Source organism: Dama dama, chromosome 21, assembly GCF_033118175.1.
Source record: "Dama dama isolate Ldn47 chromosome 21, ASM3311817v1, whole genome shotgun sequence".
Taxonomy (NCBI): domain Eukaryota; kingdom Metazoa; phylum Chordata; class Mammalia; order Artiodactyla; family Cervidae; genus Dama; species Dama dama.
The window spans coordinates 17,142,471-17,159,863 of record NC_083701.1 but is presented as its reverse complement, the minus strand read 5'-3'; the positions used below and the strand labels follow the sequence as shown (position 1 = coordinate 17,159,863).

At 45.3% G+C, this 17,393-nt stretch overlaps 1 protein-coding gene and 1 non-coding gene across 4 annotated transcripts in view; one reads left to right on the top strand and one right to left on the bottom strand.

Annotated features, from left to right (window-relative positions):
• TBC1D31 (TBC1 domain family member 31) overlaps positions 1 to 7,496 on the top strand; it is a 62,532-nt gene extending 55,036 nt beyond the window's left edge. For 2 of the 3 annotated variants that reach the window (XM_061123266.1, XM_061123268.1), the window contains 2 exons: positions 5,109 to 5,204; positions 7,148 to 7,496. In XM_061123266.1, coding sequence (XP_060979249.1) covers positions 5,109 to 5,204; positions 7,148 to 7,281 — 230 coding nt within the window. In that variant the 3' untranslated portion in view covers positions 7,282 to 7,496. The remainder of the gene's footprint in view (positions 1 to 5,108; positions 5,205 to 7,147) is intronic. The other variant, XM_061123267.1, reaches the window with a different exon arrangement.
• A 9,204-nt stretch (positions 7,497 to 16,700) lies between these two features.
• TRNAM-CAU (transfer RNA methionine (anticodon CAU)) lies at positions 16,701 to 16,773 on the bottom strand. Its single transcript has one exon. It is a non-coding gene; the product is annotated as a tRNA-Met (tRNA).
• Positions 16,774 to 17,393: the final 620 nt, after the last annotated feature.

Sequence of the window (17,393 nt, the reverse complement as noted above, 5' to 3'; positions counted from 1 at the left end):
AGGGAAATACAAATCAAAACCAAATGGGAAAAAAATTAAAAATGAGATGCAGCTTCACGATCAGTTAGCATTGATGTAATCCATTAACATGTGAGAGTTGGACTGTGAAGAAAGCTGAGCACAGAAGAGTTGATGCTTTTGAACTGTGGTGTTGGAGAAGACTCTTGAGAGTCCCTTGGACTGCAAGGAGATCCAACCAGTCCATCCTGAAGGAGATGAGTCCTGGGTGTTCATTGGAAGGACTGATGCTGAAGCTGAAACTCCAATACTTTGGCCACGTCATGCGAAGAGCTGACTCATTGGAAAAGACCCTGATGCTGGAAGGGATTGGGGGCAGATGGTGAAGGGGATGACAGAGGATGAGATGGGTGGATGGCATCACTGACTCGATGGACGTGAGTTTGGGTAAACTCCAGGAGTTAGTGATGGACAGGGAGGCCTGGCATGCTGCGATTCATGGGGTCGCAAAGAGTTGGACACGACTGAGTGACTGAACTGAACTGAACTGAATCCATTAACAGCTGTGGGCAAGGTCCAGCCAAACCAGAGCAGTGCTGGTGGGAATGTGACGTGCACAGCCACTTCGGGAAACAGTCTGGCAGTTCCTCAAAAGGTTAAACACACAGAGACTGTATATGATCCAGCAGTTCTACTCCCAGATACATACCCAGAGAACTAAAAATATATCCCTGCAAAAGCTTGTATACTGAATTGCCCACAGCATCAATATTCATGATAGCCAAAAAAAGGAAAAACAATCCAAATACCCATCAAATGAGGAATGGATAGAATAAATTGGTATACCCATACAATGGAATTTTATTTTGTGATAAAAAGGAGTTAACTGATTCATGCTATAAAATGGATGGACCTTTAGAATCTTATACTAAGTTAAAGAAGCTAGATGAAGGCCGCATGTTATATGATTCTCTTCATGAAATGTCCAGAATAGGCAAATCTGTAGAGGCAGAAGGGGGTTAGTGGTTTGCAGGCGGGAGGGGTAGGGGAGTGGGCTACCAGTGCATACGGGGTTTATTCTGGGGATGGTGAAAGTGTTCTAGAATTAGTGGTGATGATTACACAACCCTCAGTGTACTAAAAACACTGCATCATACCCTTTAAAGGGGTGAATTTTGTGGTAAGTGAATTATCTTAACAAAATTTATTGTTTTAATGACATTAGTAAATGCTGGTGGCTAGGCAAAGCCATTGGACCAGGTTTTTAAAATGACTGGGCCTTGAAAAAAGGGAGGACCTTTCAGGGAGGGAGGATCTCAGGGTGAGGTGACATGAACACCTAGTCCCAGCTTCACGGTAAAGGAAGACAAGGCTTAAATAAACTTAGCCAGAGTCACTAAGCTGGGTCCTTCTGGTTAGTTTATGTACTCCTGTTTAATCTGTGTTTAGTAGGAAGTGTTTCCTTGTGTTTCCTCATTTGTAAAATGAGAAGATTATAGACTAGGTGATCTGTAATTTTGTTACAGTTCTAACATTGTATTATAACCATTTTCTAACTCCTCATGGTTCGTAGGCTTCCCCAAGGATCTCTCTCAGGAACACACACATACACACACACCATTTTCCCTTACCGTTTCTGTGGATTCACCAATTAAAGCCTCCATGAACTATCCTTATATAAAAGTTGCTTCAGTCATGTCTGACTCATTGCGACCCCATGGATGGTAGCCCACCAGGCTCCTTTGTCCATGGGATTCTCCAGGCAAGAATACTGGAGAGGGTCGCCACGCCCTCCTCCAGGGGATCTTCCCGATCCAGGGATCGAACCCGCATCTCCTATGTCTCCTACATTGGTAGACAGATTCTTTACCACTAGTACCACCTTGTCTGAGAGAGACTTGTTAAACGTAATTAATCAGTGGCAAAAACTTGCCTGTCAGGGTGATTCAGGTTCGGCTAACTGGAGCAGAGGGCTTCAGTACAAGGATGGTTCCAGAGAGTGACAGGGACCTTCAGTGCCAGGCTGAGCAGTTGGGCTTCATCCTGTTTACCAGCCCGGCAGACAGCAGAGTGACCTGTGGAATATCGAGAACAGGGCTACCCTCCCAGGCAAGGAATGCAGTTAGGGAATGGAAGGAAATTTAGTTTGTTCCTTTTTGCTCCTTTTGAATTTTGTGTGGTACATGCAGTACCACTTCAGAACAAGATCATTTTAAATAATAAGAATCACCTTTGGGGCTTTAAAATAAATACCTTAATTAAGTGAAGGAAATAAGCAAGCTACAGTACAAGAAGTATAGAAAAAAGAACTTTCACCTTTTACCTTTCTGTTATAATTAGCAAGTGACCAGCAATTTTTTAGGTGCATTACAAATTGTTTTTTTATTTATTTATTTTCAAATTGTTTTTTTTTAAAAAATACATATTCAGGGACTTCCCTGGTGACTCAGTGGTAAAGAATCCCCCTGCCAACACAGGAGATGCAGGTTTGATCCCTGGTCCAGAAAGATCCCACGTGCCGTGGAGCAGCTAAGCCCGTGTGCCACCACTACTGAGGCTGCACTTTAGAGCCCGGGAACCCAACCCCTGAGCCCACATGCCCTGGAGCCCGCGCTCCGCAACGAGAGGCCGTGCGCCAGGCACCGCAACTAGAGAAGGGCCCACGCAGCAGCTAAAACCCAGCCAGCCAAAACAAAAATTTTTTTTTTAAATACATATTCAAAAAAAAAATACATGTTCAGGGCCTCACCAATGGTGATTTAATTTCATAGATCTAAGGTAGAAACTGGAAAGCTAGATTTTTGTTTTAAAGTTTTACAGGTGAATCTGCTCAGCAGTTTCACGTTGCTATAAGCAAAGGAGGGAACCATTGGCCCCTCCGTGTTTATAACCCAGCCCTTTGTAAGGATGAATTAAGCAGCCATGGGCAGGATGGACTGGGGAGGACAGATGAGGGACAAGGAGCTGTGCGAACTCAGACTTGGCAGGATCTGATATGTGAGTCATCTCTGCAGTAGTAGCTGCCCAGCCTCTGCCAGGACACTAACAGAGCTGTGAGCTCATTACCCTATTCCATTTTCTACCATTATTTTATTTAAAAGTTGTTCCTTCCTTATATATATAGTTGAATCTGCTCTTCTTTTTGTAAATCTTCTGATTCAAAACTGTTCTCTGGTCATTGAAGTGAAAGTTGCTCAGTCGTGTCCGACTCTTTTCGACCCCACAGACTATAGAGTCAATGGAATTCTCCAGGCCAGAATACTGGAGTGGGTAGCCTTTCCCTTCTCCAGGGGATCTTCGCAACCCAGGGATCAAACCCAGGTCTCCTGCATTGCAGGCAGATTCTTTACCAGCTGAGCCACAAGGGAAGCCCATTCTCTGGTCAGAATGGCCATCAAAAAAGTCTCTTAAAAAATACTGGAGAGGGTGTGGAGAAGAGGGAACCTTCTTACACAACTGATGGAAAGGTAAATTGGTGCAACCACTATAGAGAACAGTGTGGAGGTACCTTTAAAAAACTAAAAATAGAATTACCATATGGTCTAGCAATTCCAGTCCTGGGCATATATCTAGAAAAGACAGAAATTCAAATTCAAAGACACATGCACCCCATTGTTCATTGCAGCACTATTCATGACAGCCAAGACACAGAAGCAAACTTAAATGTCCGTTGACAGATAATGGGTAAAGAAGATGTGGTACATGTATACAATGGAATACTACTCAGCCTTGAAAAAGGATGACACCATTTGCTGCAATATGGATGGACACAGAGATTATCATACCATGTGAAATATGCCAGAGAAAGTCAAATATCATATCAGTCACATGTGGAATCTAAAAAAATGATACAAATGAACTTATTTACAAACAGACTCACAGAAAACAAACTTACAGTTAGCAAAGGGGGAAGCAGGGGGAGAAGGATAAATCAGTGTGGGATTAACAGATACACACAGCTGTACATGAAATAAGGACCTACCGTACGACACAGGGGACTGTATTCAGTATCTTGTAATAACCCAGAATATAGAAGACTATGAAAAAGAATACACAACTGAATCACTCTGCTGTACACTTGAGACTAATACACTGTAAATCAACTACAGTTAAACTCTTCTGGAGAATGCACTTACTACTTCTGCTACATGATAGCCCTTCAATTACTTGAAGATAACTCATATTCTATTCCCTGACACCAGTTCAAATCAGTCATTTGGTAATCCATTGTCTTGGGCTTCCACATGTCCCAGGTGGCTCAGTGGTGAAGAATTCGCCTGCAATGCAGGAGACAGGAGTTTGATCCCTGGGTCAGGAAGATCCCCTAGAGAAGGGAATGGCAACCTGCTCCAGTTGGGGTTGCAAAGAGTCGACACGACTTAGCATGCACACACATTATCGTAAAGACTCATTGAGCTAAAACTATGAGTTGAAACCATTAGCTGAAGTTCTTGAGCCCAGGTAAAGGCAGCATCATCTTGCTGAGTCTGTGACCCGAGCAGTCTGGGTCCAACTCGTGGAGGCTTGGACCCTAGCGACGGGAATAGAAAGGAAGGGGTGTCCTAAGCGACGTTAGGATGAAAAAAATAAAGACCCTGATATCTTATTGGATGTAAAGCTGTAGGAGTTAGGAGACAGCAAAAACAAAACTAAAGGATGAGGATAAAAAAAACAGGAGGCGCTGGTTAGGTGTGGGATGCTGCCGTGCTTCCCAGTCCTAAGAAGCCCAGGTGAAACTTGCCCGTCGCTGCGTCTGGTCTGCTGTGGCCTGTGATCAGGTCCCCTTGGGTAAAGCCGATAGTGATCAGCTCCCAGTTGTCCTCAAGAAAGGCTTGCTAACCACGTTTCATAGTCTCTCCCAGCAATTGTTTGGGATCTCTGACCTAGCACCTGTATTTTTCAGTTGTCTGTTGGTTTTTTGTTTTCGCTAAAGGTGGTTTTTTTTTTTTAAGTACTTTACTTTCAGTTCAGCTTTTAACTCTCAGTAACTGCACTTTGCTTGCCTTTTGAATGGTGACAGCATTCTTCCCAAAGCAGAAAAGTAAGGGACTTTTTATCCTTGGCAATTTTAATTTACTAGGGACCATTTGGAATTAATCAAGGCTTTCTATACACTCCACTCTTTCATTTTTTCCCCACTTTTATAACAGTAGTACCAAAGTGCCGAGATGAACAGGTCGCCTCAGGCTGTCTGCCTAGAACCTCACAATTAAATGACATTTCTGAAATGGAGTCCTTGACACAGAGTAAGTCAATGAACAAGAAGGATGTCTCCTATCGTGTTAGATTTAGCAATGTTTAAGCAACAATGGGGGTGTCCCAGGTGGCTCAGTGGTAAAGAATCCTCCTGCCAACCCAGGAGACATGGGTTCAATCCCTGGGTCAGGTAGATTCCCTGGAGAGGGAAATAGCAACCCACTCCAGTATTCCTGCCTGGAGAATCCCATGGACAGAGGAGCCTGGCAGGTTACAGTCCATTGGGGTCGCAAAGAGTCAGACACGACTCAGCGACTAAACAATAACAAGGCAAGATTGTGGCTTAAATTATCTTTACAGCACATTGAGACCAGTTTCCCAGGGTACTGACCATGGAAATCCTAAAGTGGAAGCAGCAAGATTCTCAAGTTTCCAGCTGGGGAAAAACTGGGTCAGACCAAACCCCAAGGAAGGAAAGTTTGCCAGATATCATTAATGCAACTCTGTTTCTTCAGCACCAGCACTGCTGCCCAAAACATAGCTGGAGGCGCTGATAGAAGTCTCTCACTGACTAAATTAATGGTATTCATAACTATTTTTTTACATCCTTGTGAAAAGAAAATCTCAGGGTTAGTTCTCAAAGCTGTTCCATGTTTAAGTTTTCTCAACTCTTCTGGGCGGAGCTGCCTCCAGCAACCATTGGAAACAGGAGTCTGCTCTGCACTCCGAGATGCACTGCGGGGCCAGCTCGCTCAGAACCGCTCAGGGCAAAGGGCTCTGTGCTGATGAGTTGCCTTTGATCCCTTGACTTGATTCACTGGAGCTTTTTGTTTATTTCTGGAAGGGATGGGATGGAATGGAAACAAACATCTTACAGAAATGCAGTCACAGCGTTAGCCCATAAAGCAGCTAACAGTTTCCCCAGTAAAGGACTTGATTTGTTTTTAAAAGGAGGGGAGAGGACAGGAAACTCAGACTCTTCAACCAACTTCTTCAATAAAACTGTCATATAAATGAAGCAGAACTTCACAAGGTCCTTTGAGTTCTTTTAGGAGAACAGATTTTTATAGGATGTCCCCAAAAGACCAGCTTTATAAAAAATATACCTAACAACAAGTCATGAGTTCCAGTATGGTATAAAATACATTCACTAACGTACATACTCTTATGTGCATCTCTAAACACTATGTCAGGATATGAAATTAACCAAAAGTCATGCATAAGGCAGATGAAAGTATAGAAGATTCTCAACTGTTCTCTACTCCAACACATCAGAATTTTTAACTCGATATTCTAAACTTCAAAATCGAGTTGACATTTGGCAAGTTTCTTACTTGGCAACAAAATGAAAAAGCATAAATGTTTTATTCCTTGGGGGAAAACAGTTTTCAGAAATTGAAGCTCTTTGGGTATGTAACTAAGTTTCAGAGAAGTATGTTTTTAAGTTGCTGCTTTATTGAATTCCAGGATTTACTACCCCTCTAAATCAACATGAAAGGGCTGTTACACTTAGACACATTGTAATGTTCTAAGCTTGATTCTGGACTTGCCTTGTGTTGGTCATTGTAAAAAGTACTTGATTTATATATTGAATCATTAGAAAGTGGTCATGGTGTATATTTCACTATTAATTTTGGCACCCTGGAATTTTCTCATTACAATAAACACCATGGTGAAGAAACTTACTATTGTAAAAAACTCAGATTCTCTCTTAGACAAGCTTTCCTCCTGATATAAAAGTTAATCTATATTCCCAAATAAAAAAAAAAAGATAACCAAAAGCAAATAAGTTTCCTAATAGCATTCATTCAATCCACCAAATATTTGACTTGTAAATGGAACTTCATAGGACCGGGTAATACCTTAGGCTTTTCCGTGTAAGAAATTTGGTTTAGAATATTCATTTCATTATTGGTCTTTGCAACATATTTATCTTTAAACGCTATACCATTGCTCAAACTAACTATTTTTAATTTTAAATTTTGTTTCCAAGTTTCATTAAACCAGAGAAAAATGCATTGGGACGCCATGGAACAGGATCTCATGGAGAGAGTGAGGAACCTCCGCCAGAGACTTGCCACCCAGGCTCAGAACAGGTGTCAAACGCCTCACCTTTTGGCCACATAGGAGGCTGGTCACCTTGAGACAGTCAGAGAGCAAGATACTTATTTTGCAATCAGTGCTGCTGATTTTCAGATTATTTATTTTAAATGCCTATAAAGATCAACCTTTTGTACAAAAAATGTGTGTATAAAAATTATGTGTTCTTAATTCTGGTGCTTTGGGACTTGTAAATGGCTTATTATACTTTTCACAATAAAAAAATATTTGAAGCTTTTAAAGCTTTGTATGAGGCCCTTTCAGGTTGCAGGGACCAGCATGAACCTCAGGGGCTTAAGTTGATAAGGTTTTATTTTAAGGATAAATGGAGAAATAAAGAACAGGACAGCATCTCAACAGCTGTGCACCCAGGACCTGAACTCAGCAGCAGCTCCAGAGCACGAGCAGTGAGGAGAGGCCCGCCCCACGGCCCCTCCGTCCCCGGAAGCTGGGCGCCCCTCACCGGTGACCCCACCGCACTCACCGCCCCCGGCCGCTGTCTCTGTGCTCCGCAGGGCATCGACTCAGCTCCGCAGCATGGCTGCTCCCAGCTTCATCATCTTGGCTGGCAGATTACTTCCCTGAACCCATTTCTGAAAGGAGCAAAGAAATAGCACACGGTCAGGTTCCTGGCATAGTGCTTAATTAACATACAGTGCACTGTACAGAAGAGTTGTTTTTTTTTTTTTTTGCACAAAGTATAACCTTATGATAAACCAAATGCTCTCTTTTGTCCAAAGTCCTCAGATAATATCCCATCATTGTGTAAGGCACTGGATTCCCAGGAGCACCTTGTCAGCCTCATTATCTTTCTGTCTGTTTTCAAGTAGGTGCAGACGTGTCTTCATGGTCCAGGCTGGTGTGTGTGACAACAAAATCACAGGACATAAAATATTTTGGGTGTGATGGGAACTTTAGGTGAGGAATCTCTACCTCGCCAACAGCATTCGACTTCTAAATACTGTGATTCTGCCAACTAGAATTAACTGGTTATTGCGTTTCTGACCTCTACTTCAAGTCCTCTTTTACTAGAATTTACATCCACTCACTGATTTTGCAAACTACACATAGTCCTCTTTTATAATATTTTAAACTTCTTCAAAAAGTTTCTGTTCATCCAGTGAAAGTGAGTTATACATTCAATCACATAAAGTTAATACATTCCTCCTTCCGGTTTTCTCTAAGCCTACGATTCTCCCAATAATAATCTTGATAAAGTCACTGGCTTAGCAGAGTTCAGATACTTGGCTGAGTCTCTTCAGTCGTGTGGGTTTGGTTGTCATTTCAAAGGTTATCACATTTAATGAAGTAAATTTTTGATTATCTCTTCCTGTCTCTTGACAGTCTATCCTCAACCTGACCCTAGGTCCTTCATAATATAAATTCTCTGGGAATTGAATGAAGACTGAGCTTGGCTAAAATTCTTCCCACACTGGCTACATTCACAAAGCTTTTCTCCAGTACTCCTCTGAGTTAGCTGGAAAAAAGCAGTTCCTAAAGACCTTTTCATATCACATTGACAGGGTTTCTTTCTGGTTGGAGAAATGCAGGCCTTCAGCTAAATTCCTCTCCATGTCGACTCCACTTAAAGGGTCCAGCATGGGTTCAACGGTGACGAATATGTTATTGACTTGGTTAAATACCTTTTCACATCTATTGCATTCACATGGCTTCTCTCTGGTATGAATTCTCTGATGTTGAGCAAGATTTGAACATTTGCCAAGGCCTTTCCACAGTGACTCCACTTTGACTATTAACAGTAGTAATAACTATGAAGACTGGCAAAGGCTTACCTTAATAATGTGGGTGCGCTTAACCTTTTTTTTTTGAATTGAATTTTTTATTAGAAAAAATGCCATATTTTATAGATCACCATTTATGAGAATCCTACCAAAGCACTCCAACAAACTGGCCTTGAAGAGAAACAGCACAATGACAGAAAACTCAAGATACTGTACCTTTGAGGAGCCTGCAGCCAGGCTGACTGAAAATCAACACACAACTCCCACCACACCACACACAACTATGAACAGGTTATATAAGTAAGCAAAGATTTAGAAAACAGTGTGGAAGAGGAGGAACACACCCACACATGTATCTGTGTGCATGTTTTCCTTAAAAACATGTAACAGGGTTTCCTTCATTTTACTCAACTCAAAGAAATTCTTGATCTAAAATTATTCCATGTCTAACATTATACAAAAGAAATATCATAAAGCAAAAAGTTTACATTTTCCTGGGAGCTGTCTGTTGCAAGTAAGAAAATGTTACTTGAATTTTTTAGTGTAAAATCCACATAAAAACAGGAGTTGTGATACAGTGCTTGCCATTTAAAGTGTAACATTGCCAAAATGCTTTATACGGGACTATAATGATTCATCTCAGATCAGCGTTAAGTCCAATCAGGAGATAAACCAGATCATTTGAACAGAAGTCTAGAGTTATTAAACTGTGATACTATATAAATGCCAAAGGAAGGACTTCCCTGGTAGTCCAGCGGCTAAGACTGAGCATCTAATGCAAGGGGCCCTGGTTTGATTCCTGGTTGGGGAGTTAGATTCCAAGTGCCACAACTAAGAGTTTGCATGCCCCAACTAAAAGATAGCACACGTGGTAACGAAGATCCTGAGTATGGCAACTATTAATAAGAGCCAGCACAGCCAAATATATTTTTTTTAATACTAAAGGGTACCTAGGGCTGAGAAAGTACCCAAAGAAGGACAAGCTCAGAAAGAGACCCCTCTCTCCCCAAGGCTCAGGTTCAGACACACTGGACAGCAGAAGGGTTGGTGGGCCGCCCAGGACAGAGCTGGCCCACGTGCCCACCCAGGCAACAGAGTAAGTCTCTGGGGTGCAGGCGCTCCAAGGCTGCGGAGTGAAAGCTCATGGGGAGTCAGGACCCTGAGTGCTGTCAGCGGTGTGTGGCCTGGCCAGCAATGGCCTTGTTGGGAAGGGGAGGGTCCAGTAAGACAGGCTGGGACCCAGACCCTGTGCTGCGGTGCTTGCCCCTGGACAAACGTCTCCATCAACAAAATAGAAAGAAGCTGTAAGGGACTCAAAATAACTGTGTGCAAGCACATTTGGGGGCTCCCCAGGTGGTGCTAGTGGTAAGGAACCCGCCTGCCAATGCAGGAGACGTAAGAGATGTGGGTTCGATCCCTAGGTGGGGAAGATCCCCTGGAGGAGGGCATGGCAACCCACTCCAGTGTTCTTGCCTGGAGAATCCCATGGACAGAGGAGCCTGGGGGGTGGTGGCTACAGTCCATAGGGTCGTACAGAGTCAGACAACTGCAGTGACAGCACAACATCCCTTTACGCTTCTGGCAATGTAGGAAATGGTGCACGCCTAAGAGTTTTAATACTGTTGACTCAGTGAATTCTTTTTGACATTTATTCAGGATTTTCGGACTGTATAGGAAGGAAAGCAAAGAGCTGGACATGACTGAAGTGACTTAGCACACATGCACAGCTGGGACAAATTATGGACAAGATACAAAAAGACCAGAAAAACCCAACTGCCCCTTCTGAGAGCTGAGAGCAAAAACTGGGTGTCAGGAGACAAAGGAGGGTACTGCACATGTCCCCTAAGCACAGCACCGCCAGAGGGGCAGGCAAACCACCTCAGCCATCCTTGTGGCCTGACCCCTGGACCCACCCCTACCCTCACCCCGTGAAAGGAATAAGCTCACCACCCACCTCAGGGAGCACGCGAGGGACCCTGTTTTTACCCCCTCCTGCTGCAGCAGGGGCCCCAGTAAAGCCTGGCCGGAAGTTCTTGTCCTCATCAATTTATATTGACAAAGGAAGGCCAAGGGCCCCTGCTGGGGACAATGGGGAACCACCCACTGGGGAACCCACAAACCAAGGCTGGAGGCCAGGCGCTAAGGGCAGGCCAGGGTGCTGCTTCTGGCACCAGAACGGAACATGCCAAGGAAGACTAGAGCAAAGCAGTCATCAGGCTGGGCTGTGAAGTCCCTAAGAGACTGTGGGCTCCGGGCACACGGCTGGACAGGGCAGCACTGGGTGTCCCCACACACTGCACCCGCAGGACCACAAAGCAGAAAACCAGAATAAAGAAAACAGCACCTCCTGAGCTAGAAAGAGAAGCCCCATTCCTTCCGCAGTGTCCTCCAGCGCCCTCTACTGGCAGCCTACCACCGTGCACACAGGAGACACGCAGAAAGGGTCCCATCCATGGTTGCAGGGCCGGCACTGGAGTCCATTTGGAGCTCACAGACCATGAATGGATCACGGGCACTCTCGTGCAACTGAAAGCATCTCTAACAGTTTACTTGGTTGCTTGACAGAATAATGGCTTCAGTGTTGGCCTCCTTAACCACTCGGAGATGCCAGAATTTCCCTAGTGTGATGTAGATGAAGCTATAGAAAGGCACCAACAGTGGAGTGGATCTATCACATACGAACTTCACTCTCCTCCCAGCTTCCTGCTCAGCCCTAAAGACACTTCCTTCTTAAGACAAGGAGTGAAGGGAGTACCTGAAAATTTGGAAAACTCTGTGACAGATGCCTGTTGGACCTTCCTAGTAGTCCCGTGGTTAAGAATCCACCTGCCAGTGCACGGGACACAGGTTTGATCTCTGGTCCAGGAAGGTCCCACACGCCTCAGGGAAACTAAGCCCCATACCACAACTACTGAAGCCACCACAATAAGAAGCCAGAGCCCACGGCAACGAAGAGTAGCCCCCACTAGCTGCAACTAGAAAATGCCCATGCACAGCAACGAAGACCCAGTGAGCCAAAAATAACATTAATTTTTTTTAAAAGATGCCTACTAATATGCTTCCTAATTTCAGTGGGGATGATGGGATGGATTCATGAAGCAGAGGCCAAGTGATAGTAGCTTAACTGCCAAGTGCTAATCGCTCAATTGTGTCTAACTGTTTGGGACCCCATGGACTATAGCCCACCAGGCTCCTCTGTCCATAGAATTCTCCAGGCCAGAATACTGGAGTGGGTAGCCATTCCCTTTTCCAGGGGATCTTCCCAACCCAGGGATCAAACCCGGGTCTCCCACACTGCAGACAGATTCTTTGCTGTCTGAGCCACCAAGATCACCATTCATAGCTGCAGGCAGCAGAGAAGAAGTATTAAGTGATTCCTGGCTATCAAAGATTATGTTTTCCCCAAGAATGAAACAGATAAGAAGCCTACTAAATATTGCTTGATATATCTAACAGGAAATCTTAAGATCTGGTGGCCCAAAACCAGATTTGAGTCATTGTTACTGAACCAAAATCGGGTCCACCACTCACCTGCATGCAGTAAAGTCAATCTATCCATACTAGGTTGTGGTGAAGGAAAGCACAGTGTTTATTGGAAGGCACCAGGCAAGGAGTATAGGCAGCTAATGTTCTAAAGGCCTGAACTCCCCCCGTAGCTTTCAGGGAACGGTTTTAAAGACGGGGTGAGGGAGAGGGTTGTGGGATATATGATCAGCTTACCCCACAACCCTGTTACCAATCAGGACATTCTTCTGATTGGTTGGTGGTGAGGTAATCAGGAGTAACCTCAACCTTCTGGTTCCAACCTATCTGGGTTTTTTGTGCTTGTGGGCAGCATACAGTTAACTCTTCCACCTGCTGGGGCTTTCAGCATCTGCTGAACAGCTCAAAAACTTTGACTCATTGTTATCTATGGCCTCTGATGCAGAGGTAAAAGTCGTTGCATTTGTCTAATGGACCCACGATTTGTCTTGCTTGACTGTTTTCCTTTAATTCTGCGTTTTCTCACTTCTCCAATTAAATTCACTCTTTGAACTGGGGGAGGTAAAGTTTTTCTACAAATAAGAAGAAAGCAGAGAAAATGATTCTTTTAAAATGACAAAAAAAAAAAAAAGGAAGAAGCAGCAAGCAGAGGACATGGAAAGTCCATCTCAGGAAGGCGCCATGGAGTCCTGCTAGATTACATCACCACAATGGAGAGCCTTGCCTGTCGCCCATTTTCCAAACCTGAACTCATCGCTGGACTTCCCTAGTGGCTCAGATGATAAAGAATCTGCCTGCAATGCAAGTTCGATACCTAGGTTGGGAAGATCCCCTGGAGAAGGGAATGGCAACCCACTCCAGTATTCTTGCCTGGAGAATTCCATAGACAGAGGAGCCTGGTGGGCTACACAGTCCAAGGGGTCACACAAAGTCAGATATGACTGAGTGACTAACACACACAGACTCATCCCCAGATTCAAAATCTCTTGTTTTTCTGTTTTTTAAAGTGAAGAATAGTTGATTTACAATATCATGCTAGTTTCAGGCATACTGTAGCTTCAAGCACAGAGAATCCTCTCTATAAAGAAGGATTGTGATCTTTCCAACTAAACAAATCTGACAAACGCAGCTGGTAAGTCATCTGCATTTAGCTCCCTATGTGAGATAATGGCAATGAAAATTGCCCTGCCCAGGGAACGGCTCTTGGCCCAAATTGGATGCCCTGTTGGGTCTTAGATGATGACACCAAGCCAAGTTCCTGTGCCCCAGACACTAACACAGGCTTTTCTAATTGAGTCCTAGAAGAAGGGGAAGTCCTGAGCCCCAGAGCCCCTAGGGTCAGGAATTGAGTCTGGACAGGCATGGAAGGTGACGGAAGGGTTGGATTGCTGTTATTTAGTCATTAAGTCATATCTGACTCTCTGCGATCCCAGGGACTATAGCCCACCAGGCTCCTCTGTCCATGGGATTTTCCAGGCAAGAATACTGGAGTGGGTTGCCATTTCCTTCTCCAGGGGATCTTCCTGACTCAGGGACCGAACACATGGCTCCTGCATTGTCAGGTGGGTTATTTACCGCTGAGCCACCAGCAGGGCTAGATATATTGGCATAAAGGCCAGAGTGGCTAGGACAGCTAGCTCACCTGGAGGAGTTAAAGTCTGAAGCAACGTATCCTCACTCTCTTTTTCATTCCCTTCCTTTTCTTCCCCTGATGTAATAGCACAAATGCTTGCACATAAAAGATTTCATCATTCTTCCCTGCTTCTTCACAAAATAGCTATAGAGTCCTTCAAAAGCCACCATAGAACCATAAATAGCAATTGCTTACCTAAGGAATGCCTTTTTGCTTTGGCATCAGTCAAATTACAATACAATTGAAAAGAAACATGGTTACTGCTGTGACATACAGTATAAGATAACTACTAAAATTATGCCTGATATCATTTACTAGCACACACCAGAACTGTAGGAGTTCCATATAATTTCCAAGATGTGTATATTATGAAATAATAATTGTTTACCCATACAATACAAAGTAAGAAGTTTTACCACCACTTATCTGATAATGCTTCCCAAGTGATTTAACACACCAAATAAGCCTAATTAGCTTAATAATCCTCTCTCTGAGATGGAGACACATAATTTTAGGAGTTCCAGGGATACTTTGGAAAACCTCAAAGTTAGATAGTGGCTGAATGAACTTCATTTAGATTTTGATCTTTGGAAAGTCTGTCCAAATATCAAAAACATTCCATGCTTCCAATGCATGGGGCCTGGATTCAATCCCTGGTCAGGGAACTAGAGCCCGCTTGTTGCAACTAAGAGTTTGAATGCTACAACTAAGGATCCCACATGCAGCAAGAAGATCAAAGATCCTGCGTGCTATAAGACCCGGACCAGCCGAACAAACACATTAAAGAATCCAAGACAGGTACTTCCCCTGGTTATCCAATGGCTAAGACTCTGAGCTCCCAATGCAGAGGGCTGGGGTTCAATCCCTGGTCAGCAACTACAGATCCCGAGTGCCCCAACTGAGACCCTGCTTAGCAAAATTGAAAAAAAAAAAAAAAAAAAAGAATTAAAGACAAGCAAAACACAAACTGCATACATAAAGACTAGCATCCAAAGAAACAAATGAACTGGTTCACAAATTAGGCAGAAGTCCAATTCTTTCCTCTCTCCAACAGGGTATCCCACTCAAAGACAAGACAAATTGGCTTATTCCAGAGAAAAAGCCCCAAAAGGAGAAGAAATAAAGTTCCCAACTGTACACACCCTCAGAGAGACTTACCTTACTGTTTGGAGCCTGTCTGCTCCCAAATATTGATTCCTTGCTCCAACTACCCAGCGCTGGAACAACCAGTGCGGCTTTGGGGAGTTTTGAAGGAAGAGCCTCAGGGCAAGTGGTCTTGCCAGCTGCTAGGGCCTTACCCGCAAAATCCCCAACTGCCAGCTCGCCATGAGTGTCAAGGCAAGGCAGGCCAGTAAATGGAGAGAGGAGCTGCTAGGACAAGGAATAGCAGCTTTATTCAGAAAGCCACCAAACCAAGAAGATGGTGGACTCCAAAGAGCCACCTTACCTGAGCTAGAATTCAGGCTTCTTTTATACTAAGGGGAGGACGTGCAGCCAAACATTTCTGGTTCCGGTTAGCCTTCAGAAGAGGCTGTGCTAATTTCTTCTGCCTACTCTCCTGCACAGGTGGGCCTGGTCAGGAGACTTCTTGTGAGCTAAACAAAGGTATTTCAGCTTAATGCTCATTACCTTGGAGGCAGGGTTCCCAGAGATGGGCCATTGCGTATAATTTAAGCTTATAGGCAGCATCCTTGAGGTGATTAACTTGCAATAGGGCACACGGGTTCTGCCCTATTACATCAGATCTTAATTTAATTTGCTATTTGACCTGTTTAGAATGACTGAATTATCAGAGACTTCATGGATGAACATTAGGACGCAGCAGCAGTTGGAAACGCAGCGTCAGCACAGTTCCTGTCAGGTTATGCCCGGGCTGCTGCCTGAACAACCTCCCTAACACCGCCCTCCCCCAGACCCCACCACAGCCGGCCACTTCCCAGCTCTGCAACCCGACCTGCTCACATGGTGCTCAGCGCCCGTGCGCGGTCTGGCCTCTCAACACAGTGCACCCACTTCTCCACAGTCGCCTAGACCCACCCTTCCTCGCGGCCAAGTGTCAATAAGCAGGACCCTCCCCGGGAAACCTTGCGTTCCAGCTACTCCCCCAGAAGCCTCCATTAGGGGGCTTTGCACCCAGCGGCGTCCGCAGCGCCCTCCGGGACAGCGAGCACCCCAGGGCTCCCTCACCCTGGGCTGTACACATCCCCGCCACCAAGAGGGCTCAGGGGCCAGGGCAGGATCCCTGGTGGAGGGCGGGAAGGCAGGGTGAGCGCACCTCCTGGGTACCCGGACCCGAAGCGCTAGAGGTAGAGTGAGTATTTTCCCGAGGGGCTCATCCGGTACCCAGCCCACGGCGCGCTAGGCTGCCTCACGTGGGCACCCGCCCCCAACCGTTTATCTTCATTCCCTGGCCTCCCTTCCAGTCCTCCACCCGGGCCCAGGACGCTGGAACCCGCACGGCAGAACTCGCTACTTCGGGGAGGCTAGACCAGCACGCTGGTGGCGCGGACGTCCTCGCATTGAAGGTCTACTCAAGCAAGTAAGACTCATCTTTCTAGAGGGAGTGAAAAAAGCGAGCAAAAGTATTGTGCCCCGTGTGAGGATCGAACTCACGACCTTCAGATTATGAGACTGACGCGCTACCTACTGCGCTAACGAGGCACCTGCAAGCAACTTCCGGGAGTAGGATAATGAGGCTCTTGCGGCGGCCCAGTGCGCATGCTCAGAAAATCACGGCTTCGTTTTTCTCCGCAGAGTTTCTGACCCAGGACATCGAAGTTCCCGCCCCGGCGCCTGTCTTATTTGGACCACCCACGCCTCTCTGGTCTTCTTCCGCCTGATGGTCTAGTTATCAATCAACAAACACTGCGGCTTGTTGGACCCCGGGCGCTGAGTAGAGGTGACCCTGGGCCGCGAGATTCTTCCTACTCTTGTAAACTCTTATTTTTGTAGAGCGCTTACAAAGCGTTTGCACAGTAGTGATCTCATGAAACGCTTCTTGGGTACCTACGTGTCCCTGGCCCGGTGCTGGGTGCTCTGAGCACAGAGATATTCCCAGCCTCAATCAGCTGGAGTGGGGGCCCACAAGCATAATGATTTGAAAACATACAACACATGTACACTATTCCGGCCTCACCACAAGCCCCCGATCTAGCATGGTGCCCAGCCCCTTCTGACGCCCCAAGTTTCCACCGCTGCTCGGAGCTCGGCGGTTGAAACCACTCTTAGAAGCGCCCACAGCACTGGAAACGACACCTCGAGCCGCAGCCTCGGCATCTCGG